The 27,692-nt window shown below is 43.4% G+C and overlaps 1 protein-coding gene across 1 annotated transcript in view; it reads left to right on the top strand.

Moving 5' to 3' along the window:
* The first annotated feature begins 517 nt into the window (after nucleotides 1–517).
* The window catches only part of TXNRD3 (thioredoxin reductase 3), a 53,395-nt gene continuing 26,220 nt past the window's right edge, over nucleotides 518–27,692 (top strand). Inside the window, exons 1-8 of the mRNA XM_073591933.1 lie at nucleotides 518–725; nucleotides 9,774–9,834; nucleotides 12,434–12,543; nucleotides 13,885–13,992; nucleotides 21,921–21,993; nucleotides 23,189–23,308; nucleotides 23,664–23,806; nucleotides 24,725–24,840. Of these exons, the coding sequence (XP_073448034.1) occupies nucleotides 621–725; nucleotides 9,774–9,834; nucleotides 12,434–12,543; nucleotides 13,885–13,992; nucleotides 21,921–21,993; nucleotides 23,189–23,308; nucleotides 23,664–23,806; nucleotides 24,725–24,840 (836 nt within the window). The 5' untranslated portion in view covers nucleotides 518–620. The remainder of the gene's footprint in view (nucleotides 726–9,773; nucleotides 9,835–12,433; nucleotides 12,544–13,884; nucleotides 13,993–21,920; nucleotides 21,994–23,188; nucleotides 23,309–23,663; nucleotides 23,807–24,724; nucleotides 24,841–27,692) is intronic.

The following is a 27,692-nucleotide window of genomic DNA, read 5'->3' on the forward strand; positions in this document are numbered from 1 at the left end:
AGATGAGACCTGGGAACTGCGAGACACCAACATCAAACGCCGACAATGACACATGCAGTGAATGATAGTTGCCATGGACAGATGATTGATACACAGTTGCCATGGACACATGTGAATGACAGTTACCATGGACACTTCTGATGAATGACAGTTGCCTTTGACAGGTGACTGAATCACAGTTCCCATGGACACATGTGGTGAGTGACAGTTGCCGTGGACAGATGAATGATACACAGTTGCCATGGACACATGTGGTGAATCACAGTTTCCATGGACACATGTGGTGAATGACAGTTGCCATGGACACATGTGGTGAATGACAGTTGCCATGGACACATGTGGTGAATGACAGTTGCCATGAACATATGTAATTGATGGTCCAGTGTCATAAAACCACGTGTGAATTCGGCTGTTACCATGGATACATGTCAGCTTTATCCCGACTCCTCCCGAGTCACGTGACTGTCTTTCTGCCTCATCATCCTAACTAAGCACTGTGCGGGGGGGCGTGTCTCGCGGGGAGGTGACGTCACGGCTGAGGAGGAGGAGGAGTGGGCGTGGCTGGCGGGAAAGAGAGCGCCGCTCAGTCCGCCGAGGCGCACACATCCACAGACGCCGCCATGCCGCCAACCGGCAACGATGGGCTCCGGAGCCGGGTGCAGGAGATGGTGGACCAGAACCCGGTGATGGTGTTCAGTAAGAGCTTCTGTCCGTACTGCACCAAGGTGAGGGCCTCTGTGTGTGTCCTGTGTACCCGCGGCCTGTGCTGAGGGACTACAAGGCCCAGCGTACTCCGTGACAGGAACGGGCCTCAGATCCTGACCTTCACACAACACTTCTTCTTCTTCCATTTCAGGTTAGAACCTCTGTCAGGGTCGCTGTCAGCTGTGACCCCATTGGGGAGATTTAACTTCCTGATCTGTACTGAAAACACCATAGAGAGAGAGAATCCCACCATAGAGAGAGAGAGAATCCCACCATAGAGAGAGAGAATCCCACCATAGAGAGAATCCCACCATAGAGAGAATCCCACCATAGAGAGAATCCCACCATAGAGAGAGAGAATCCCACCATAGAGAGAGAGAATCCCACCATAGAGAGAGAGAATCCCACCATAGAGAGAGAGAATCCCACCATAGAGAGAGAGAATCCCACCATAGAGAGAGAGAATCCCACCATAGAGAGAGAGAATCCCACCATAGAGAGAGAGAATCCCACCATGGAGGGAGAGAGAGAATCCCACCATAGAGGGGAGAGAGAGAATCCCACCATAGAGAGAGAGAATCCCACCATAGAGAGAGAGAATCCCACCATAGAGAGAGAGAATCCCACCATAGAGAGAGAGAGAATCCCACCATAGAGAGAGAGAGAATCCCACCATAGAGAGAGAGAGAATCCCACCATAGAGAGAGAGAGAATCCCACCATAGAGAGAATCCCACCATAGAGAGAGAGAGAATCCCACCATAGAGAGAGAGAGAATCCCACCATAGAGAGAGAGAGAATCCCACCATAGGGAGAGAGAGAGAATCCCACCATAGGGAGAGAGAGAGAATCCCACCATAGGGAGAGAGAGAGAATCCCACCATAGGGAGAGAGAGAGAATCCCACCATGGAGGGAGAGAGAGAGAGAGAATCCCACCATGGAGGGAGAGAGAGAGAATCCCACCATAGAGGAGAGAGAGAGAATCCCACCATAGAGGAGAGAGAGAGAATCCCACCATAGAGGGGAGAGAGAGAATCCCACCATAGAGAGAGAGAATCCCACCATAGAGAGAATCCCACCAGAGAGAGAGAGAATCCCACCATAGAGAGAGAGAGAATCCCACCATAGAGGGGGAGAGAGAATCCCACCATAGAGGGGGAGAGAGAATCCCACCATAGAGGGGGAGAGAGAATCCCACCATAGAGGGGGAGAGAGAATCCCACCATAGAGGGAGAGAGAGAATCCCACGAGGGAGAGAGAGAATCCCACGAGGGAGAGAGAGAATCCCACGAGGGAGAGAGAGAATCCCACGAGGGAGAGAGAGAATCCCACCATAGAGGGAGAGAGAGAATCCCACCATAGAGGGAGAGAATCCCACCATAGAGGGAGAGAATCCCACCATAGAGAGAGAGAATCCCACCATAGAGAGAGAGAATCCCACCATAGAGAGAGAGAGAGAATCCCACCAGAGAGAGAGAGAGAATCCCACCAGAGAGAGAATCCCACCAGAGAGAGAGAGAATATCACCATAGAGAGAGAGAAAGAATCCCACCATAGAGAGAGAGAAAGAATCCCACCATAGAGAGAGAGAAAGAATCCCACCAGAGAGAGAGAGAGAATCCCACCAGAGAGAGAGAGAGAATCCCACGAGAGAGAGAGAGAATCCCACGAGAGAGAGAGAGAATCCCACCAGAGAGAGAGAGAGAATCCCACCAGAGAGAGAGAGAGAGAATCCCACCAGAGAGAGAGAGAGAGAGAGAATCCCACCAGAGAGAGAGAGAGAGAGAGAGAGTCCCACCAGAGAGAGAGAGAGAGAGAATCCCACCATAGAGAGAGAGAGAGAATCCCACCATAGAGAGAGAGAGAGAATCCCACCATAGAGAGAGAGAATCCCACCATAGAGAGAGAGAATCCCACCATAGAGAGAGAGAATCCCACCATAGAGAGAGAGAATCCCACCATAGAGAGAGAGAATCCCACCATAGAGAGAGAGATCCCCACCATAGAGAGAATCCCACCATAGGGAGAGAGAGAGAATCCCACCATAGGGAGAGAGAGAGAATCCCACCACGGAGGGAGAGAGAGAATCCCACCACGGAGGGAGAGAGAGAATCCCACCACGGAGGGAGAGAGAGAATCCCACCACGGAGGGAGAGTGTGTCTCCACTGGAAGATTCCTCCTCTATTCCTGTTGTGGTGACAACCCATCTTATGTATTAGTTTTCCCCTTTCATTCTCTGATATCAGTAAATGGGACAAATAGCTTTGGGGAATCTCCTTACCGGGGACACAGCAATAAAGACTGACAGAGGTTCTAATCCCTCTCCACTCCAGCCCTTGGTTTTACTTTAACCCCTTGAAGACCAGGATTTTTCTGGCACTTCTTGTTTACAAGTTTAAATTGGTACGTTTTGCTAGAAAATAACTTATAGCCCCCAAAACATTGATTTTTTTTTTTTTTTTTTTTTGACACCCTAGAGATTTAAATAGCGGTTGTTGCAATTTTTTTATGTCACATGGTATTTGCACAGGGGTTTTGCAAACGCAATTGAGCCCGGGTTCACACTGAGCTGTGGGATATGAAGCTGTGTGAGTTCAGCTGAACCCGCCCCATTTCACACCCGCGTGTCAGTCCCGATCTCGGAGACATCTGTGCGGTTTTCTGCACAGATTTCAATGGAGATCGCACCCCGAAATCGCAAAAAGTAGTACAGAAGCTATATTTGAAATCGGTGCGGCGCCACAAATAGTTGGATGCACCGATTAGGACGGTGCCATTGCTGCCGAGTTGCAATGTCAAATCGCACCAATATGAACCAGGGCTTAAAAAATAAATAACCTCTTCAGCCCCAGAAGGTTTTTACCCCCCTCTTAATGACCAGGCCATTTTTTTTTGCGATACAGCACTGCATTACACTCAAAAGTGGAACTTCCACTAATCTGTGTCCCCTAGTGCCACGTTTGGAACCTTTCGGGGGGGAGGGTACCTGTTTTTGACAGGTACCGTTCCCAATGTCTGGGAGACCGGGCCACGGCTCCTTCCTCCACCGCCGGACCAATTAGAAGGCGCTTCGCCACAAGGCTTCACTGTTGGGTTCCCTTACCAGGAATGGCGGCGGCCTAGTGTCCTAATAGTAAAAGTCAGTAGCTACAGTATTTGTAGCTGCTGACTTTTTTTTTTTTTTTTTTGAGGGGGGGGGGGGGTTAACCTCCTCTTTAACTGACAATTGCGCGGTGCGACGTTGTACCCAAATAAAATTCAGTTTATTTTTTATTTCGTTTTTTTTTTTTTTTTTTTTTTTTTTGCACTATAAACAAAAAAAGAGCGACAATTTTGGGGGGAGACTTTTTTTTTTACCTTCTGCTATAATACATATCCAATAAAAAAAAAAATCCAATTTCTTCATCAATTTAGGCCATTCTGTATTCTGCTACATATTTTTGGTAAAAAAAAATCCCAATAGGCGTATATTGATTGGTTTGCGCAAAAGTTATAGTGTCTACAAAATAGGGGCTAGACTTATGGATTTTTTTTTTTTTTTTTTAGCGGGACTGTGACATTGCGGCGGACAAATCTGACACTAAGTGACACTTTTTGGGGACCAGTATCACCAATACAGTGGTCAATGCTTAAAAAAAAAACAAAGCACTGTCACTGTATAAATGACACTGACAGGGAATGGGGTTAACGTGGGGGGGGGGGGGTGATCAAAAGGTTAAATGTGTTCCCGGTGAGTGTTTTTTAACTGTGTGGGGGATGGACTGAAAGGAAGAACAGATATCCAAGTTCCTGCTTACAAGCAACAGAAGATCTCTGTACTTCCCTGTCAGAACGGGGATCTGCCTTGTTTACATAGGCAGATCCCCGTTTTGCCTCTCTTGTGGAGCGTTCACGGGTGGGCGGCGGACATCGGGTCCGCCAGACGTGCTGATTGGCTCCACCTCCGTGCTGCGGGCACGCCCACAGTATCTATTACACGAAAGGAGGTACTGGTATGTTTCGTGCAATACTTGCCTCAGTAAATATGCGGTGGGCGATCTTTAAGTGGTTAATGAACAAACACAATATTTACCCCAGTTCTTTTTGTGTAAAGTGAAAGATGATGTTACGCCGAGTAAGTAGACACCTAACATGTCACGCTTTAAAATTGTGCATGCTTGTAGAATGGCGATGAACTACGGTATATAAAAATCTCCATAGGTGATGTTTTAAACACATTTACAGGTTACCTGTTTAGAGTTCGAGGACATCTAGAGCTAGAATTATTGCTCTCATTCCGTTTGTGGCGATACCTCACATGTGTGGTGTGATCACAGTTTACGTATGCGTGCGCGACCTGCAGAGCTCTATCGGCGCTATTGCATGCAAATACGCAGCCGCAGAGAGTCTTTTCTGAAAATGTTTTATTCCTGTTACAAGAAATGTAATCATCACTTGTAATAGAAATAAGGATGACAGGTCCTCTTTATGGATCTGGGGCCAAAAGGACCCCCAAATCTCCTTTTTACCTTTTTAAAAGCAAAAGATAAAAAGAATGTATTTACTTCCAGCCTGGATTTCAAGTGACAACATGACGTTGCTCCAGTCCTCCAAGATCATAGAGTTGAGCAAAGAGTAATCTACTCTTTGATCGCCTATGGGAGCAGCTGGCCGCACTGCCATAATCCCAGTAATCCACTTGCAAATCCGCAAATATATATATATATATATATATATATATATATATATATATATATTTATATTTTGCAGTCAGCAAGTGGTTAAGATGCTGAGGGGACTGCATACAACCCAGCATGATCATCTCTACTGAGGAACTACTGGTCCCAGCAGTCTCTGCATACCCCAGCATGCTTTTTCTCTTTTGGGGCTATTGGTCCCAGCATTCAGGTTCTAAGCGACTACAAATCCCAGCATGCTCCATTCCTGAGACTACTGGTGCCAACCTGAGAGGCTCCCGTTCCCTTAGCTGCTGTGGTGTGCTTAGGGGCTCCCGGGCCCCCGACTGCTCATCTCAGAGACCCTAAGCATCTGAGGGAATACAGATCCCAAGAATGGTGGAGTTGAGGATGGTCTGAAGGTGTGTGTTACGGTTGGATGCCGCACGTTGCTCTGTGTATTGATGACGTCATTAGGATTGTTATGGGATGGATTGCTGAGTACCAGAATCATAGTCTGGTGTGATGGGAGAGTCCATCTACTACAATAGGATGGGATTATATCCTGTGAGCCGTGTATTGGCGGCTCTGTATAATCTGTGCGGTGTAAACACCGTCCTGTCCCTTTGGAATCACGCCTGTGCTGTATGTAGGAGGATGGCAGCCGGGCAATTCCTGTTTTTAAAGGAAATCAATAATGGCGGCTTGTGTTCCTCTAAGGAAATATTTAACGTCTAACCACTTGGCTGGTTAGCAGAGTTTTTGTCTAGATTGGAGTCCCCCTTTAACCATTTCAGCACCAGGCCCTTCCTGTCCAGGTCACCGTCCACTGCTGATCTGACTGATTATCGCTCCATGCAGCAGCAATGTACATAGATGAATTTTATATGCTTTTTTTTGGGATACGGTGAACATTCTTTTGGTGGTGGGGTAATGGTGTTAGAATGAAGGCCTCCTTCACAAAGACAGTAAAAAAACTAGCTATTTGGCCACATTTTTACCACCCACCGAAAGGCCAACATGGTGTGGGGGGGAGGGGGTGTGTACATAAAAGCTTGCTGAGTTTGACAGGTGGGATTTTAGATTTTGCAGCACTTTTGGCAGCCGGAGAGTGACATCTCGCGTATCCAGCCAGTGAGGGAGAAACGCGTACAAGACGTTTTATTTACACACATTTTAGCGATTAGAGGAATTTCACCCTACTTGGGGTAAAGTAAAGGTTATTTAGCATTTGCCCTCTGATAATTAACCACTTGCCGCCCACTCATAGTAGTTTTAAAGGGGTTGTAAGGTCAGAAGGTTTTTTTTTTTTTTTTTTTTTTTTTTTTTTTTATCTTAAGGCATTCTATGCATTAAGATAAAGCCTTCTGTGTGCAGCAGCCCCTCTAATACTTACCTGAGCTCCATCTCTGTCCAGCGATGTGCACTAGTGTCTTGGCTGTCCGGGCCTCTCCCTCCTGATTGGCTGAGACACCGCATCGGCACCATTGGCTTATGCTGCTGTTAGTCAGTTAGCCATTCAGGAGAGAAAGAGGGGGCGGGACCGAACCACCTCTCCGTGTCTGAATTGGAGACGCAGAGCTGCGGCTCGGGTGCCCCCATAGCAGACTGCTTGGGCACTCCAACAGGTGGTAGAGGCCAGGAGCACAGAAGAGGAATATCAGGGCTGCTCTGTGTAAATCCATTACACAGAGCAGGTAAGAATAACATGTTTGTTTTTTTTTTTTTTTTGCTATAAAAATAACACACGAGCCTTTACAATCACTTTAACTACGAGCGTGTGGCTGCTACAGGCCAGGGGACATATCTGTATGTCGCCCAGCTCTGCTGTGTCCATTGGACACAGTGGGTTGCTGCTCCTGGTACCTGGCTGCTTTGAGTGGTTGGGAATGGGTTTCATTTGTAACAGCTGTGTTAAGTATTGTGATGATGTGATTGGCCCCTGGCTATCATTTGGTACCTGGGCCAATCATAGCATCACAATGGTAATCACAGCTGTTATGAATGTAACCCATACAGTGATCATCTGTGCCAAGGACTTGACCTCCTGTGTTTAGGGAGTAGAGGGGCAGCTAGACGGGACCCTGAAGTTGGTAGAGATCAGTAGTGATGTCTATTTCGGTCACTTCCAGAGGCATCAGCCATGTATGTATGTATGTTGGTCCAACCTGGAACACTCCTGTATTCAGCTAACTAGCCACTGGATTGCTATTGTAAGCAGCTGTAGGGGACATGTGTACACCAACCAAAGGATGTTTACATCCCTTGTGACTGCATAAAAAGTGATTTAAAAACAAAAACATTCAAAGCAACAGTGTAAAAAAATAAAAATAAAGTGCCCCCTCCCCCCATGCTTGTGCGCAAAGGTGAATGCGTGTGTCGGTCCCGCACGCAAACAGTGATCATCCCACACATGTGAGGTATTACCGCGAAAGTCAGATTATGGACAGTAATTCTAGCACCAGATCTCTTGTAGTAACCTGTAAAGGCTTTTAAAACTTTGCCTACAGATAGCAAATTTTACGTCGTTTGTTGCTATTGCACAGACTTGCGCAATTTTAAAGCGTGACATGTATGGTATGTATTTACCTGGCATAATATTTTTTATATTTTACAAAAAATTGGTATTTTTTTGTATTAATATTCAAATATCCCCCCCCCCCCAAAAAATGCATTTGAAAAACCACTGCACAAATACCGTGTGACGTAAAAAATTGCAACAACCATTTTAGTCTCCAGGGCCTTTGCTTTAAGAAAAATGTTCGGGGGTTCTAAGAAATATTCTAGTTAAAAATACTGATTGTTACATGTAAACAAAGGGTCTGGAAGTGGGGTATTTTTCTTGAATACATAATGGAATACAGTTTGGTTTGCTTGGTATTTAGCTTTTTAATCAAACGTGTGTGTGTTTTTTTTTTTTTTTTTTTTTTTTTTTTCCCCTTCTGTTATTGTTTTTTATATCAGTTTTGTAGGTATATAAAAAATAAAGCAAAACACTAGGTAGCAGCTTTACATTCACATAGAACAGGGTCAATGAGCAGCAACAACATATACAAAAGTACCAGAAATGCATGAAAAGCTGGTACCCAAGAAGTATCTGCAATGCCTTTCCCTTCCCACCGCTCACCACCCAGAGAAAAAGGGGAATATTCTAGCTTAATTAACAGCTTAAACTGTTCATGGGAATATTATCACTGCCCTATCCAGATTAAAAAGGAAATTGAACCCAGCTTTCTTGCCATGCATTAAAAACAAACTCTGCTGTGACTTAAGGGAAGCCGTGGTTGGTTTATAGTTAGCAGGTCCATTGTGGGTATTGCGGTGTCTTGTTCTGACACAGCTCTTATCAGCATAAGAGGTTTTACAGAAAGTAAAGCCTAATTATATAATAAACACATAGGACTGCCTGTGCGTACATGCAAACATACATTATATTTGGGTGGAGCTGGGAAAACTAATAGAGATTGCACTGAAAAATATTAAAAAGCCCATTAAAGGAAGGCTAAGTTTACCTTTTTTAGGGTTGAAAAATGCACATTTTTGCATGGGGGAGTGTACTTTTTTTGTTTGTTTTTTTTGTTTGTTTTTTTTGTTTGTTTTTTTTGTTTGTTTTTTTTGTTTGTTTTTTTTGTTTGTTTTTTTTGTTTGTTTTTTTTGTTTGTTTTTTTTGTTGTTTTTTTTTTTTGTGTTTTTTTGTTTTTTTAATGGGACCCTGCAAAGCATTGTACTAATGATCAGTGGATTGCAGGTTCAGTGTCAGTCTCTTGCAGAGTCTTCCTCCAGCTTTCTGCCTGTACCTCCCATATGGGCTTTCAGTTAGGCGCCTTTCACACAGGCTGTCCGATCAGGTCCACCTGTCAGTTTTTCAGGCGAGCCTGATCGAACACTGCATTGTCCTCTATGGCGCGGCAGATGTCAGTGGTCACGTGTCCACTGCCATCCGATCCTATCCGCCAAAAACAGACGAATGGTGGTCCTATTTTCCATCCGGCGATCGGATGGAAATGGACAGGTGGTCCATTTACGTCTGATTGCCCCATAGAGGAGAGCGGGACTGTCTGCTCTACATATCTGTCATCCGCCTGCTTAACAGGGATCAGCAGAGAGATTCTGCCCCCTCTGCTGAGCGGAGGCGCCTGTGTGCAAGGGGCCTTAGAAAGCTGAAGGAAATGTCAGTGAACGATCAGCGCAACAATCCATTGAGGACTGCAAGCCGTCTGCCGAGGTGGCAGATGGGATCTTAGTTCATTCATTTACAGAGCTCTACGAATGAATGATGGTGCTGTGCGGTCAAAGCCCTGCACAGGCGTGACTATTTTAAGAGAGGAATCCCCCCACCCACTGTCAAGGGAGGGGTGCTGGAGCAAGTTCTAAAGGTGAACTTGCCCTTTACATTTATTTTTGTTTTTCAGGTTAAAGAACTCTTTTCCTCCCTGGACAGAGAATATTTGGCCCTGGAGTTGGATCAGTGTGGTAAGATCATGCTGAGTTGATTTCCTCTTTGCAAACTTACCTGTCTAGTTAGTTATGACTATTAATGTTTTACATGTAGTAAATGTACGGCCTTCAGCTGTTTCCAAGAAATGCAGAATTATTATACTGCTCTGCTGTGTCATTACACGCATTGATGTAAAGCGGTTTACATAATGGTGACCTTATTCCCACCTGCATTAATATTGACGTTTTTAGCCTATAAGGCTCCATTCTCACCTGAGCTTATTGATTTTTGAGCGTGTTTCTAAGCTGTTTTAAAATTTTATTACAAGCGTTCTAACAGATTCAGGCATTTTTGTTTAGCCAATAGAAAGCACTAGGTGGAGGAGAGAGAGAGGAAATTGGGGGTGGAGAGCTGCTATTTGGCAAGAAAATGCTCATCCGGTGTTTTTTTTTTTTCTTCTTTTGAAGTCTATGGGCCAAAAACGCTTTGCAGTCTGCCAAAAGGAAGCTCATGTACTTATTTGAGCTTCAGGTGTTTTGCTTCAGGTGACCGAATGCTCCGATGTAAACGGGGGACACTGAAATGAATGGGGGGGTTTGGCTTGTTGAGCGTTTTTAGAGATTCAAGCGGAAAATCACTCGGGTGTGAACGGGTCAACGGGGCCTAAAGTGAGTATTGGGTCATATAATAGAATGTCTCTTTTCTGTGTGCCTGGGCAGTAGATTCAATTCCCATTTGTTTTGGACTGGTGATGCTTGTTTTTTTGCATAACCCAACTCCGAATAAAAGGGAATGGTGACTGCAGAGGTTATGTGCTGAAATAAAATTTTCAGACGTCCATCTAGTGATGTGCAGTGTGGGCCCCACCTTAAAGTTAGTTGTAAAGCCTAGCATATACTCATTGAAGTGACTGGCCTTATGTGATGGAGATGAAATGAATCCTCCTACATAAGTTGTACCTGTTTACCTGCGGCAGGGATCCAACGTCACACTGCACAGCATAGAACACAACAAGGAGCTGAGTGTAATCTTAAAGCCATTTTTGTAAAGGTAAAAAAACAAAACAACAAACATGTTCTGCTTTCCTGCTCTGTGGAATAGAATTGCAGAGTGGACGCAAACTTCCTCTTCTCATGTCCTCTGCTGGCACTCCTGGCTCCTTCTGTCCAGGGCCCCCACTTCCCATAGGGGCACTTATGTGTGCTCATTCCTGAGCCCCACTGCTGCGTCCACTGACACAGATATTGACTCTCCCTCGTCAATGGTTTTGATTGACAGGGAGCTGAGGCTGTCCATCACCTTCTGTGTTCTTGGAGGGGTGTCGGGGGGTCTCTCCTGAGGTTCTGTAGTGTTGAAATGACTAATGCAGATAGCATAGGAAGAAAGAGGAGACAGAAATCCTATTTGGTGCTTTTGATTGAAGCTAGTACACACTATAGAGCAGTGGTTCTCAACCTTGGGGTCAAATGACAATTTGCCAGGGGTCACCAAATCCTGGGCTGCTCCTGAAGCTCGCACCGCTCTCCTAGCCTTTTTGCGGCCACCCACTCAGCCTCTCCCCAGTTGCTCATTCAGTTCACAGCATGGGTGGGGGCAGAGACTAGAGGTCGGCTGACTGGTGAGGAATGTGAAGTGGGAGGGGCTGGAGGAGACCCCTATCTCCTGATTTCGGCATAGGTGTCACTGCTGCGAGACACCACAGAGCTGGAGACACGGTGAAGCCGGAGACACAGTGAGTAACACAACCTGTGATTAGATTTGCCATTAAAAGTCCCTACTACAGTTCTCAGATCAGCAGATGACCTTGATCAAGAGCACCTAAATTGCCTGATCAGAATTCCCCTCCAGCACTGCCGCTCATCCCAACTCCCCCACCCCCCAAGGCATAAAAGAAGGAATAAAAATAGAGAATACATGGAAGGGGGAGGAAAAGAGGGGGAAGAATACAGGGGGGGGGGCAAGAAATTAGGATAGAGAGAGATAAAAGGGAAATAAAGGAGAACAAAGAGAAAGGGTGGTACATCAATAAAATGTACCATAAGGGGTTTTAATACTGTACAGGTGGAAGGGACTCAGGGAGCGCTAAATGTCCGTGGGTTAGGGGTGCAAATTACTTGTCTTGCCTTGGGTGCTGACAACCCACGCTACGAAAATAAGTTTACTGTTAGGGGTTCCCACAACTTGGGAAATTTTATCAAAGGGTCACGGCACTAGAAGGTTGAGAACCACTGCTATAGAGGGATATGCTCTGTTCCTGGGGTGGATATAAATCAATTTTTTTTTTTTTATTTAAATTAAATCAGATTTTTTTTGATTTAATTCTTCTTTTTTTCTTTCGCTCTTCCTTTTTTTTTTTTTTTTTTTTACTTTTGCTATAATAAATATCCCTTTTCTTTATAGGTCTGTTTTGCTGGAATAACCTTGCAAAATGTATGTTTTTTTTGTTATGTTTTGACTACGTGTAATTCTAGTGAGCCCACACGATTGTTTCTTTGTGGGCTACAGTACTGGGCTTCTGTTCTATTTTTTTTCCATTTGAAATTTCATTATAAAATATTGAACATCAAATACTTACTTTTTTTTAAAACTTTTTACTGATCATCACAAGATGACCATCGTTTGTTTCCATTGTAGATGATGGTAACCGTATTCAAGAAGTCCTTTTTGAAATGACTGGCCAGAGAACTGTTCCCAACGTCTTTGTAAATAAAACCCATGTCGGAGGATGTGATAGAACGCTTGAGGTAATTTTCCAGGAATGAGTGATAAAACATATGACCTAGGGCTGCACGATTAATCGTCAAGAATCGTTCTCGCGATCTTGACTTGGTGTTTCCCGATTCTGTCTATGCAAAGAATTCTCTCTGCTCTTCTGAAGCCACAGCTGTCAAAAGAAAGGAAGAAAAACCGGGCAGTCTGCCAAGAATCACAACATTCTTTATCAGTTGAACTTAAGTATAAACATTGTAACAATATGTCAATGGAATAGACTTTATGTGTAAGTGAAAAGTTTAAACACTAAACCTTTTTCTGACGTTTGTTGGTTTCACACTGTATTTGCGCAGTTTTTCAATTGCAATTTTTTTGAAATACATAACTTTAATGAATTTAAGAGAAAAAAAACAGTAAAGTTAGCTTTTTTTTTTTTTTTTAATAATGTGAACGATTTTACGTCGTGAGAATCGTGATCTTTTTATTCTAAGCAAAAAAAATCGTGATTCTCATTTTGGCCAGAATCGTGCAGCTCTAATATGACCTAAATCTGCCTGCTTCAACCTGTCTGGGCCTCTTGTGTGTTTTCTAAAATGTATGCAGTTTCTGTCTGAGCACTGGTAAATATATGAAGTGAAACAAATCAAAAAAGATTTGCTTTGTTACAGAGAATGTTAGAAATTGCCCAAGCCTAACCCTTTAAAAAAAAGAAAAAACGGAAGTGCAATTGTGGAGGCCACCGGCACACACTAGGAAGTGAAATGCTTTTCAGTGGGAATTTGAATTTGTGTGTGTGGTTTGTTTTTGTATGTTTTTTAATTTTTTTTTTTTTTTGTACTGAGGTGTAGCTGGAGATCCGCAATGTCTATGGCACTGCTGGTTTCAGTAGATTTGGTTCGATCTGAGATTAGCATGGAAAAGATGATCTCATTGAATGTACCAGGCATTAGAGGGAGATGAAGAGAAACATAACACTTAGTCCTTTTAGATCAAAGGAATGAACTTCGGCCTGTAAATGAGGGCTTTTTAACCACTTAAAGACTAAACCGGTCTTTCGAACGCAATTTTTTTGGGAAAAAATACACTTTAATAAAAAATCTAAGCAGTAAAGTTGGCACAATTTATATTTTTTGTATAATGTGAAAGATGTTACGCTGCAAGACTGGTGATCTTTATTCTAAGCAAAAAAATGAAAATCGTAATTCCCAGTTTGTGTGTGTGTTTTTCTTGCCAAAACGCTGCCAGGAAAGGCTTCTAGGAGAGTTTAGAAAACGTCCAGTGTGCATGAGGTCATACAAATGTACTAGAACGATAAGATTCATGTTTTTACTTATGTATTTTAACATGAACCCTGTTTTAAATTTTACTCTTAGGCTCACCGAGATGGGACCCTGCAACAACTGTTGGACAACAATACTGTCTCTTATGATTATGACCTGATTGTCATTGGAGGAGGCTCAGGTGGCCTGGCTTGTTCTAAGGTATGGTCATGTGACAGTCTCATCCCTCCCTTACCTGTCTTTCCACTAAGGTTGTGCTCTACTTGAGCACTTCAAGTGGAATCTATCGCAAAGCCAAATGCCTGTGTGAGAGGACATAGGGCAGCGTATTCCTTTTGTCCTTCATTCCTCCTATTCAGATCACCGGATCATGAATGTTGACATGAATTTAATCTTTAAAATCGATAGCTGTTAAAAGGCCTTCTAGCCTGGCAGGGTGGGGGAAACATTGAAATCAAAGGACTTAAAATGTGTGTGTGTGTATATGTATGTATGTATGTATGTATGTATATATATATATATATATATATATATATATATATATATATATATATATATATATATATATATATATATATATATATATATATATATATATATATATATATATATATATATATATATATTTTTTTTTTTTTTTTTTTCTTTCTAGCGGGAACGCAGTTCCAAGCACTGAATGTATGTAATAACGTGGGGAGTGCTGGAGAGTCTATTGATATTGGCTGCTGGGGGATCTATTGTCACTGTTGGGGATCTGATTTTGTGTGAGGGTCTGTTGTGTGGAGATCTATTGCTGGGATTCTATTGTTGATGGCTGCAGGGGATCTGTTTTACTGCTTTTCTTTTTATCATTAACATGTTCCATACAAATGATTTAGCACCACAAAATAATGATACTTGGTTCTGTATCCTCTAAAAGGGGCGGTACTTGTAGGGGGGTAGGAGGTGGAATCAAGGGAAGGTGGGTTGGGGGGAGTTCCTGCACCTATTCTCCGAGGGGAAAAAAGAATATATATATATATATATATATATATATATATATATATATATATATATATATATATATATATATATATATATATATATATAAATATACAAATATAAATATAAATTTTTTTTTTTTTTTTTTTTTTTTTTTTGTATTGACAATTTACACAGCATGTTCTATGCAGTACATTCACATCAGTCACTGCCCTCACAGTACTTAACAGCTAAGGTCCCTAACAGACACAGACTAACTGGCCTACCAGCATGTCTTGTCCAGAGGACCCAGGGCAAAGCAACACATGCACAGAGAAACATGGCAGACTTCTTTCAGGTAGTGTGTCCAGGGCAGGATTTGAACTCTAGTTCTGCAAGGTAAAAGTGCTAACCACTAAGCCACTGTGCTGCTCTTGGCTCCCAACACTTCTGGTCATGTGAGTGAAAGCCTAAGCAGCGTTCTTAATGGCCAAACCAATTTCAGTAGTTTGTGTGAACCAAGGCTCCTCATCCTTTGGTTGAACGAGCAGAAGTTTCGCCAGGAAAGGCTATAGGTTATACTTGAGTACATGTCCATTTTAATCTCTACAGAATCGTAGGTACCATACATCAGTAATGATTGCTTGAGGATATCCAGCTCAAGTTTGTGTGTGTGTGCTTCCCCCCCCCCCCCTCCCTTAACCATAGAAGTTCTGATGTAGCCATGATCAGACTACGATCATCTCAAGTGCGACCTAATTAAATTGAGCAATGTGAATAACTCAAGTTTTAGTTGTGAGATTTTCGTGAGCTTGTGTTGCGCTTTAAATGTGCATTTTAGCGCCGTGTGAACAGGGCCTTTGTCACAGACAAATAATCAGAGCACAAGGTGGGAAAACCCCACTGAGCGCCTATTCTTCATACTGTATGGAGAAGAGTGGATGGACTGTGGCTGTGTGCACTAAATCCTCCACCACTTCTGGCTGAAATTTCTGATGTGGTAACTAGTTCAGGAAGCAGGGCCTCTGTGGAAATGTAATGAAAACTAATGTGGAAATATAACAGGGGCTAAGAGAAATGCCTGGACACGTGTGATAAGACTTTACTTTCACCAGTTTTTCACAATCTGTAGGTTGGTTGATCTATTTGAAAAGGGGAAGCTGAGGTTGCATACTGATCACTTGATTACTAGTACTGTTAATGCTGTGTTTTTCAGCAGGTTTTCATGTGGCTAATTCCTGCTGAGAACCTGTAGTCACCTCCATAGTATGGGAACTCCTGTAATGCAAATTTCTTACAGGAAAGAACTTGTGAAAGTTAAAATTTTAAAAAGTTGGAGGGGGGGAGAGAAAAGTCTACCTGTAATGACTAAATCTTAAACTTGCCTGTTCTGCCACCCACTCTGCTGATCTTCACAGATATCCTCACATTGAGGATTTCTCCTTTATTTTCTTTCTAATGAGTGCAGGTAGCGCAAGTGCAGTCTGTGCTGCTTCTTTCCCAGTGTCCTCGCAATGCCCAGAATCCTCTCTGCAGTTGAGTGACATCACAGTGGCCCTTGTAGCAGAACTCTGCAATGCGAGTGCACATTTGATTTCCTAGAAACATTAGTGGTGGGCAGCTGCTATCATCAAAGTGGAGTTTATCCAAGATGGTGTTGGCTTCAGAGGGCAGAGAGGTTTTAACCTGAAGATGTCTTGCTTTGGCGTTGATCATTCCTGCATAATTATTGTGAGGGCTTCTTAACAAAGTCACTTGAGCTGCATTTTTATGCACACCCCTACATATATGATGAGCCTTCTTTACATCAGCTGACTGTGTCCCAAACCACAGCTAATCGTTCTGTGTGCGATTACATGCAATCAGCGGCCACTGTTGGCCCGCCATTTGTTTTAAATGGGCTGAAGATTGCATAACACGGTCATTCTTGCCACATTGCTGCAGGAATCCGCAGGCCGCAACAAACAGCCATGTGAAACGGCCTTAGGTCTCTTTCACACTGGTGGTTGGGGAACAGTAACAGGCAAATGAGCCACGGTTTTTAGTTCCCTCCCCAATTGCCCACCTAAAGCCTACTGTACACAGCTTGATTTGGTTAGTCACAGGCCTGGCATACTCACCTGTTCAGGTCAATGAAAGCTGATCAGAACTGTGAGTCAAGTACGTAGCTCGGGGTTGTGGTGCATTAGACCCATTTTGAAAATTACTGTTCAGATAAAAAAATACATCCAGGGGTTGGAATTGCTGCTTCAGGATACTCGAAAGCAATCCACCACGGCTTGCTGTTTAGGGAAGGCACAAATGTGAACATGGTTTAAGAGCTGTGGTACTCAGAGAATCCTCTTCGAACAATACACTTTGAGTTGTCAGATTTCTGATCCTCCACCAAGCATAGCGGTTCCTTCTGCTGTTCCCTTCATCTCCACTGTGGCCTGCAGTATTTGGGGCTGGCAGGAGGAACCGCATTGCTTGGCAGGGACCAGGAATCTGGAAAATTCCAGTAGAGAGTTGAATGAAGAGGATTCTCTGGGCACGATGGTTATCGGAGACCAGACGGATAAATATTATAGAATATTTTTATTACAGGAGAATCTTGTATAGGGCTGTGTTTAATACACGATTTATATAGCGCCAACAGTTTAAGCAGCGCTCTAACCATGGGCTACATGCTCATGATTAGATCTGTTGTGTACAGATGTCCACATAAGGCCGTTCTTTATTTCTTCTGTAGCATAATAATCCGATCACTGCCTTGTTTTATAATCTGGTTTTACTGCATTTTTATTTTTTATGGTTCATAGCCATGTAATTCAGGACATGTTTTAATTTGTATTCATCAACTGAACTGCTTGGTTTTATGTGATGTTCTATGTTTGCAAGCCCTGTGGAGCTTGCAAACTTTCAAAGATGGTCACAATATTAATCAGCTGTTCAAGAGATTGTTCATATAACTTTACACATGCACCTCGTTTATGCAAATCAGATCCTTGTTTTCTTAGTAAAAGAATGCCCTGTTTTCAGATTGTTTACAAAGTGTTTCAGAAGTAACTGTGGTTTGACTGTTGTACAAAAAAAAAAAAAAAAAAGTTAAGGGCATTGGGTACAGCTGTCATCAATATGAATTTCAGGAAAAATTTGGGAAATTGTTAGAATAAAAAATATAGGAACAATTCTGGGTTAGTCGCATGTCTCCCTGCTGGGTGTTCACCTGCTGGTGTGCCTTCAGATCGCAAATGAGTGAAGGCTTCCAAACTTATGCTCCAAAGTACGTGAACTCCTTCCCAATTACTGAGCTCAGGTGTTTCCTGTGAGTTTTGTTAATGTTGCGGCATACAAAGGACATTTTTTGATCTAGGGTAGGCAGATTTTTGAGAGGAGGAGCTCTACCTGGACACAACGTGGAAGAGATACAAGATCACCAGGGTGAGCCTTCAATAAAGAGTCACAGTATAAAATCTAAATTTAGCCTACCTTTTTTAAAGTAGAACTATAGGCAAAACTTTTTTTTCTTTAATTTTTGAATATTGTATGAGAGGGTTATAACCCCTCAGATTTTTTTTTTTGTCATCTTTGTCCCTTTGCGGAGACTTCCTTTCACTTCCTGTCCCAAAGAGGAAGAGAGAGGAAATCTCTGTAAATCAAGGGAATTCCTTGAAGACCCCAAGGCCACAGGAACTAGTGTACCCATTGACATATTTCACTTCTTACTTTTATGGGGACAACACAAAATTTGAATTTTTTACTTTCATTTTCGATGATGGTAAAGAGGACAAATGGAGAGGGTGAATCTCTATTTAACAGGGGCACAGACTGCAATTAAAACTGACAGGGGTTCTAATCCCTCTCCACTCTATCCAAAACTTAAAAAAAAGTTTTGCTCTTTAGTTATACTTTAAGCTTCAGTAAGACACTTTGCATTCACTTTTTCTTTAACTATTCCTCCCCCCCATGTCTGGAGGGTAATTGGTCAGTCCCACAAGGCTAATGCAGAACAACTGGTACTGCAGGCTGACTTGCTCAACTTGTTTTGGGTCTGGTTTGCCTTGATGCTAGCCTGGCCATCTGAGTTCTGTCCGGTGTAAGTAGTATGTAGGGCAGGGTACAGGGGGTCAGCAGGGCCCAAGTACTGGGGTTGGGGGTCAGTAGTGTGTAGTACAGTTGTGGATTCCTTGTGCAGAGCTGCTGCTGTGACAGACCTACTTGTTCTGAAGCACTGATCTCTGCCATTTCTCCTCTCCCGTCCATCCCATGTCACCCACAAGTGCCTTGGATGGACTGGAGAGGAGAGCCGGTGAGGAGCAGTGCATGCAATACACTCAGATGAGCTCAGCTCAACAAAAGCCAGAGCTATCATGCTTGAAAGCTGTCAGTGACCCATAGGGGTTGATTTACTAAAGGCAAATACAAGTGCACTTGGAAGTGCAGACGCTGTAGATCTGAGGGGAAGATCTAAAATGAGGGGAAGCTCTGCTGATTTTATCATCCAATCATGTAAAAGCAAAAATGCTGTTTATTTTCCTTGCATGTCCTCTTCAGATCTACAGCGACTGCACTTCCAAGTGCAGTTGTAGTGCAATGTGGATTTGCCTTTTGTAAATAAACCCCATAGTGTTTGTGTGTCGCTCAGCTGATCTGGGATAAGTATGTGGATTCTTCAGCATCCGCCACTGGCGAGGGGTGGCTCTCAGGGAAGAAAGAGGTGATCCCTTGTGCTGCACATCCATATTATCCTATAGTGGTGACCTCAGCCTGGACTCCAACCAGTCCACACCCAAATGCGTTTTTTACTCCGCCCCTAGAGCTTACTCCTGACTAAGCTCCAGGATGGAGCAAAACGTGTCAGTGGTGTGGACTGGTTGGAGTCCAGGCTGAGGTTGCCATTCTTATCACCACTATAGGATAATATGGATGTGTGGCACCAGGGATCACCTCTTTCCTCTTTCTTGAAAGCTGTCAAAGCCGGCAACCAATCATAGGCGTGGAGGCATTCCACCAACTAGGATTCTAGTTGGTGGAATGCCTCCATGCCTATGATTGGCTGCCGGCTGTGACAGCTTTACGGCTCATCGCATCGCTGCATATGGGTTTTGCACGGGTGCCAACAAACTCTTGGTTTTGTAGCGCACTGGCTCAGTTTAGGCTACATTTGGAACAGAAAACCATTTTCTGCAGCAGGAATCGGTGTAAGCAAACGGCTGCAGTGCTGGAGAAGTGGAGTGCTGGAAAAGCGGAGGGCAGTGACTTAGTCACCGCTGTGGGCAGATAGACCTGAGTGTTCAGTGGTCATGTGATCTCTTGGTTCTCAGTGTTAGCCGATGTGGGACAGCTGCAGCATGGAGGGGAGTATGTGTGTTCCCACCTTTCCAATTATTGTATCATAAAGAATTTTTTTTTTTAATGCTCCCTGCATGATGTCACTTTTACTCTTGGCTATATCTTCTCCGGACTGAAAACTTAACAACCAGCAAATCCCCTTTTGATCCGCAGTATAGACACAAACGGAAAAGCACGGAGTTGCGTCTGCAGATGTGAGCTGAAGGTTTCAGTACAGGCAAATGTAATGATCTGCTCAGGTTCACCCTGCTGGGTCCTTTAGGAAGCAGAGCCTAGTAGAAAGATCTACTCCAAATCTTAGGCCCCTTTCACACGATCGGCCCCATCGGGTCCGCCTTTTAGGCAGATCCGAGCAGGCCATCCATTGGCTTCTATATGCAGGCGGATGTTGGTGGATATGTGTCCGCTGACGCCCGCCTGCCATCCCATCCGACCAGATTCGCTCCAAACAGATGGATAGTGATACGTTCGCCATCCGCTGATCGGATGAATAGGACAGGTGGTCCGTTTTCATCCGGTCTCACCATAGAGGATAGTGGGACTCTGGTAGGTCCTTCTCAGCACAGTGAGCGGAGACGGACCTGTGATCTGCCTGTTCAGCAGGGATCAAAGGAACGATCTCCTGCTGAGCTAGCGGAGTCCTTCCAACCAATCCGCTCTGTCTGAACTCAACCTTATACTTGGACATCTCGGTGGATGCTGCTCCCATAGCGCTTCTTCCTGGGATTGGATTTTCATGTATGCAAAACTCTTGGTGCTCATTCGGTAAAATTTCAGCAGTTGGATTGTTTTAAAGAGAAGTTCCAGCCTGTATTTAAAAAAAAAAAAAAAAAAAAAAAAGTCAGCTACAAATACTGTTCCAGCTGACTTAACACCTGTCTCCCAGAAGGCAGCAGGAGGGGAAGCAGGAGGAGTCGTAAATGACGTAGGTCGCCACGGCACCCTTACACAGAAGTGGGAGCAGGTACCTGGTTTTTGACAGGTATCTTTCTAACCCCAACCCCCCCCCCCCCCCCCCCCCCCCCCCGAAAGGTGCAAAATGTGGCAGAGGTGGTGGGGGGGGTGGGAAGCAGATGAGCAGAGCTTCCACTTTTGTGTGGAACTCTGTTTTTTAAGCTCCACTTAAAGGCAGTTAGAGGAAAAAAATAAAATTTGAATTCAGGTAGGTTTCAAAATAATTTATTTTGCTTTTTAATATAATCCTCTGTTCAGCTGTAATCAGGTTAAAGGGGGAGATGCAGTGCTGAGCTCAAGGTCTCGTTGTTAGAATGCTGTTTTTCACATGCTGTCATTCTAACACAGTGAGCATGCTTCCGGAAGGGGAGGGGGGTGGATCCGCACTCTGCGACCCCACTCACACTAGAGTCCTCTGCCCCCCTCTCCCTTCATATCAGTCTTCAGTTCTCACCCCTATCCCCTTTCACATCAGATTTCTCAGTCCCCTTCCCTTTTTTTTACAAGAAAATCTTCGAAATTTCTCCACATGCCCTAGCTTGGCAGGCCAGGACTTGGAGGAGGCAAACTTCTGTACCCTTCTAATTGCTGGGGCTGCTCTAAATGCTGCCAGCCTTGGATTAGCATTGTGCTGCTGTCCCACCCACGCCATGAAAAGGCATGATACTGTGCAAAAAAAATCCCAGTGTAGTACACCAGGGAGGATACTATATTGCTTATGCTCTCTAGCTGATTGAACAGACTTGGACAGACTCCCATTTACAGATGAATTAGATTTGAAATTGTTTGAAGTTCAGTGTCCCTGTGATGTATGTGTGGGTGTTGTGCTTCCTGGTTGTTAAATTCAGTTATTGATAGTTGATTAAAATTCTGTCTTTCAGGAAGCAGCTTCTCTGGGAAAGAAGGTCATGGTCTTGGATTACGTCGTACCCACCCCTCTAGGGGCGTCATGGGGTATGTTTCTTCATGTAGACAGAATGTGAAATAACTTTCAGAAGATTGCTGAGTGTTAAAGCAGAACTCTGCCTGCTCACTACTGCCCCCTTCTCCTAATGGAGGAGTTTACAGAGGTGTGGGTGGGGGTCATAAAGAGAATATATAATTTATATAGATAAAAACCCTGACCTGGTGTGTTTTTTTTTTTTTGTCCACATTTGGGAATATTTCCCCTCACTTGTGAGAGCCTGGGCTAGAAACGAGAACAAATCTTCCCAAAGGAGACTTGACAATAGAAGGCTGTCAGATGTTCTAATCCCTCCCCACTTTATCCAAGGACTGCCATTCTGCCCATGTAATGATCACTGGGTATCGGCGGACATCGAGTCCACCGTACTCGCTGATCAGCACCCGCTGTGAAGAATCACAGCGGGAGCGGGCCGCCGGAGGCCCTCCAGACCCGCAAGTGTCAGATCACATACTAGGTACGTGATCTGACAGAGTGCCCACAGTAAATGTATGGTGGGCGCTCTGAAAGTGGTTAAAGGTCTATTTAAATCTGAACACCATCTCAATTCTTTCAATCTTGCTGAATTGTAGAGGAGCTCCTCACCTGTACTGAAACTACATGCTCTGCACACTATTGGCTTTTAAGTGTGCATTAGAAGCTGTCAGAGCGCGTCTCATTTCCTGGCTGAAGGACATCTAGCATTATATAGCAATTTCCTCTCTTCCCTGTCCCGCCCCTTTTCATTCATTAGCTTTCAGCTATTTCAATCATGAAGGCCCATGTGGGCCTTACCGTAGCTTCCTGTCTTCAGGAACCTTTATACAGCAATCTCACTGGCCCCTCTCACCATCCATGATCTGCCTTAATTGCATAGAGATGCAAAGACACCCAGTCAAGACATTACTAAATCAAACAGAAGCTTTGAATTTGAAAATCCAGATTTGATTTTTTTAATTCATGTTAAGGAGAGAACCAGAGAAGGTGAAATATCAGCTGATTAAACTTCAGCTTTGATGACTTGGATCATCTCTTGTTTATTATTCCTGTGAATGTTTCTTGCACTTCCTGATATGCGAGTAGGTGCCATCACATAAACTAAGAACAATGACAGATTGTTTTATTAAATATAATTTCTGTTGCTGCTTTAGTAACCCTGTACCCCTCCCCAGCTTAGTTTTTATAACTGGTTTGTGTTTTATACAGGGCTCGGTGGTACATGTGTAAATGTTGGGTGTATTCCAAAGAAACTAATGCATCAAGCGGCTCTCTTGGGTCAGGCACTGAAAGACTCCAGGAAGTTTGGCTGGGAGTATGAAGAGCAAGGTAAAGAGAGAATGAAGTATGATAATTCTTTATGGCAAGCCAGGAGCTGAATTGCAACATGCGTGCCTGTCACACACTTTTTTACAAGACACATTGTACTGGCAAAGCTCAGATTAAAAAAAAAAAAAAAAAAAAAAACAATTTATGCTGGTGTGTTTTAATAAGCAAACAATACATGAATTTGAATTGTATTTTTAACCATTTGGTGTAGGGAGCAGAGTAGGCAGTAAATAAGTCCAAGACTAAAGAGGTAATCTGTCAGTCACATACTCGGGTGCAAGAAAAGGATTGATGAGAGGGAGAGAAAATTATTACTTTTGTTTTTAATGTTTTTGTGTTTTTCTCCAATCTGCAGTGAATCACAACTGGGATACAATGCGACAGAATATTCAGGACTACATTGGCTCTTTGAATTGGGGCTACAGGGTGTCTCTGCGGGACAAAAATGTCCGCTATGAAAACGCATATGCAGAGTTTGTTGAACCACATAAAATCAAGGTAATCTCACTTAGTTAAAACTCTCCTTGTGAGTCAAAGTAGTCAAGAGGGTTATATTTACTTTAGTTAAGCCAGCCATAAACAGAACCATACATCCATCGATCAACACGGGTACAACCAGCATGTCAAATTTTTAGGATGCGATTTCCAGGGGTTATAGCCGCCAAAATTAATCACTGTGTTCTCCAGGCCAGGATGGTTGTACACTCGGCTCCCTGTTCTGTACTGTGCAGTGTGACATCAGATCCTCTGATTTGGGAAGCGTGGAAATGGCGTGTAAACTGTACACTTGAATGGTAGAGGGGGAACCAAATATTATATTTTTCTTGCGCTAAAGGTGTCTATAATGGCCGGCAATAAATTTACATTGAAAAGTCAAATACTAAAATCTAATTTTACCACAAAAAACTGGGAAAACATATTGACGGGTATATACTACATGTAGGAGGAGGCCAGTCACTTCTTTACATGTAGGAGGAGGCCAATCACTTCTTCAGTAGGTATATGTAAGGGTTTACAACCACTTTAACGCTAATTTGATGCGCTATAAAGGCTTTTAAAGCATCACCTACGGACAATTTTGGGTACTGTAGCTTTTTGCCACTTCATGTGCGCCCAGTTTATCTTAAAGCTTGACGTATTTAATAACCATTTACATGAATCTTCCTCTTCCTCTCCCTCCTCCTCGTCAAATCTTTAAATTTTCAGGAAATTACACAATGGTGCATTTTATCTTGTAACCTAAAAAGTGTACCGCTATCTTATCCTACAGGGTCTCTGCTTCAGAAAATGTATTGGGGAAATAAGTAATCATTAGGCCTATATTTCTATGTGTGCATAAGATTAAATATTGCTCTGGCAGTGAAAGGGTTAGACCAAACTTGGGCTTTTAATGTCTAAAACTTCTGTTTTTTTTAGGCTACAAACAGGAAGGGAAAAGAGAGTTTCTTCACTGCAGCGACGTTTGTTGTGGCTACAGGTGAAAGGCCCCGATACCTTGGCATCCCTGGAGATAAAGAATTCTGCATCACCAGGTGAGTGTATTTCTTCCTTCTGACTCTCCCATGTTCTGCTTTGTATTTGTACTATTACTACATTCCAGATCGTCAACGCCTCTTCCTGAATTCTCCTGTTTTGCTGTTGCCTGACAGATTTATGCTCAGGACACAGTTTGTTATCAGTTGAAGTCTTAATGAAAAGCCTGGTTGTGTAACATTCAATGTAAGCCAAGTATGTTTTATTGCACAGTGACTTCACCCGCCTTCTCCATGGTAGGGATGATCTTTGTGAACTCTAAGGAGCAGCTTGAATGCAAAAAATCTCTGCATGAGATTTATTGATGCTACTCAAGGAATTTTTGCAACTGTGTTTTTGAAAAAGGATAGTTTTATAAAGAGGACTTGTGAAAGCTGTGCCCAAAAAAGTCAAGCAACGGCTTAACCACTTCCCACCTGCCATATAGCAGAATGATGTGCGCAAAGTGGTTAAGTTATCCTGACTGGACATCACATGACGTCCAGCAGGATAAGCCATGATCGTTGGTGTGGTGTGTGCATCTGACGCACTACATCACCGAATCTCAATAAAGAGCCTCTGACATAGGCACTTCACCATGCGAATCAGCTGTGTCCAATCGCAGAATAAACAGGAAGAGCCATTTATCAGCTTTTCCTCCACTCGCACTGACAGATTCGAGTAGTGCTCTTCTGACAGTGGGAGTCTGCGCTGATTATCAGTGCAGTCCCCCCCCACCCAGGACCACCAGGTATGCCCACCCATGACCTCCGGGGTTGCCAATCACTGCCCATTAGAGATGCCCATCAGTAATGCCTGTCAGAGCCATCTATCAGTGTCGCCTATGAGTGCCCGTCAGTTCAGCTTATCAGTGCTGCATATTGGTGCCTCAACAAACAACTTTTTATTTTTTATATTTTTTTTTTTTTTTTTCCAAAATGTTTGGTCTTTTATTACATATAGTTACATAGTAGGTGAGGTTGAAAAAAGACACAAGTCCATCAAGTCCAACCTATGTGTGTGATTATGTGTCAGTATTACATTACATATCCCTGTATATTGCGGTCATTCAGGTGATTATCTAATAATTTCTTGAAGCTATCAATGCTCCCCGCTGAGACCACCACCTGTGGAAGGGAATTCCACATCCTTGCCGCTCTTACAGTAAAGAACCCTCTACGTAGTTTAAGGTTAAACCTCTTTTCTTCTAATTGTAATGAGTGGCCACAAGTCTTATTAAACTCTCTTCTGCGAAAAAGTTTTATCCCTATTGTGGGGTCACCAGTACAGTATTTGTAAATTGAAATCATATCCCCTCTCAAGCGTCTCTTCTCCAGAGAGAATAAGTTCAGTGCTCGCAACCTTTCCTCATAACTAAGATCCTCCAGACCCTTTATTAGCTTTGTTGCCCTTCTTTGTACTCGCTCCATTTCCAGTACGTCCCTCCTGAGGACTGGTGCCCAGAACTGGACAGCATACTCCAGGTGCGGCCGGACCAGAGTCTTGTAGAGCGGGAGAATTATCGTTTTATCTCTGCAGTTGATCCCCTTTTAATGCATGCCAATATTCTGTTTGCTTTATTAGCAGCAGCTTGGCATTGCATGCCATTGCTGAGCCTATCATCCACTAGGACCCCCAGGTCCTTTTCCATCCTAGATTCCCCCAGAGGTTCTCCCCCCAGTGTATAGATTGCATTCATATTTTTGCCACCCAAATGCATTATTTTACATTTTTCTACATTGAACCTCATTTGCCATGTAGTCGCCCACCCCATTAATTTGTTCAGGTCTTTTTGCAAGATTTCCACATCCTGCGGAGAAGTTATTGCCCTGCTTAGCTTAGTATCGTCTGCAAATACAGAGATTGAACTGTTTATCCCATCCTCCAGGTCGTTTATGAACAAATTAAATAGGATTGGTCCCAGCACAGAACCCTGGGGAACCCCACTACCCACCCCTGACCATTCTGAGTACTCCCCATTTATCACCACCCTCTGAACACTCCCTTGTAGCCAGTTTTCAATCCATGTACTCACCCTATGGTCCATGCCAACGCACCTTATTTTGTACAGTAAACGTTTATGGGGAACTGTGTCAATGCTTTTGCAAAATCCAGATACACCACGTCTACGGGCCTTCCTTTATCTAGATGGCAACTCGCCTCCTCATAGAAGGTTAATAGATTGGTTTGGCAAGAACGATTCTTCATGAATCCATGCTGATTACTGCTAATGATATCATTCTTCTTACTAAAATCTTGTATATAGTCCCTTATCATCCCCTCCAAGAGTTTACATACTATTGATGTTAGGCTAACTGGTCTGTAATTCCCAGGGATGTTTTTTGGGCCCTTTTTAAATATTGGTGCTACATTGGCTTTTCTCCAATCAGCTGGTACCATTCCAGTCAATAGACTGTCTGTAAAAATTAGGAACAACGGTCTGGCAATCACCTGACTGAGTTCCCTAAGTACCCTCGGATGCAAGCCATCTGGTCCCGGTGATTTATTAATGTTAAGTTTCTCAAGTCTAATTTTAATTCCGTCCTCTGTTAACCATGTAGGTGCTTCCTGTGTTGTGTCATGAGGATAAACACTGCAGTTTTGGTTACTGAAGCCCCCCGATTCACTTGTGAAGACTGAGGAGAAGAATAAATTCAATACCTTTGCCATCTCCCCATCCTTTGTAACCAGATGTCCTTCCTCATTCTTTATGGGGCCAATATGGTCTGTCCTCCCTTTTTTACTGTTTACATACTTAAAGAATTTCTTGGGATTTTTTTTGCTCTCCTCCGCTATGTGTCTTTCATGTTCTATCTTAGCCATCCTAATTGCACCCTTACATTTCTTATTGCATTCTTTATAAATTCTGAAT

Source organism: Aquarana catesbeiana, linkage group LG07 (assembly GCF_042186555.1).
Source record: "Aquarana catesbeiana isolate 2022-GZ linkage group LG07, ASM4218655v1, whole genome shotgun sequence".
Classification (NCBI taxonomy): domain Eukaryota; kingdom Metazoa; phylum Chordata; class Amphibia; order Anura; family Ranidae; genus Aquarana; species Aquarana catesbeiana.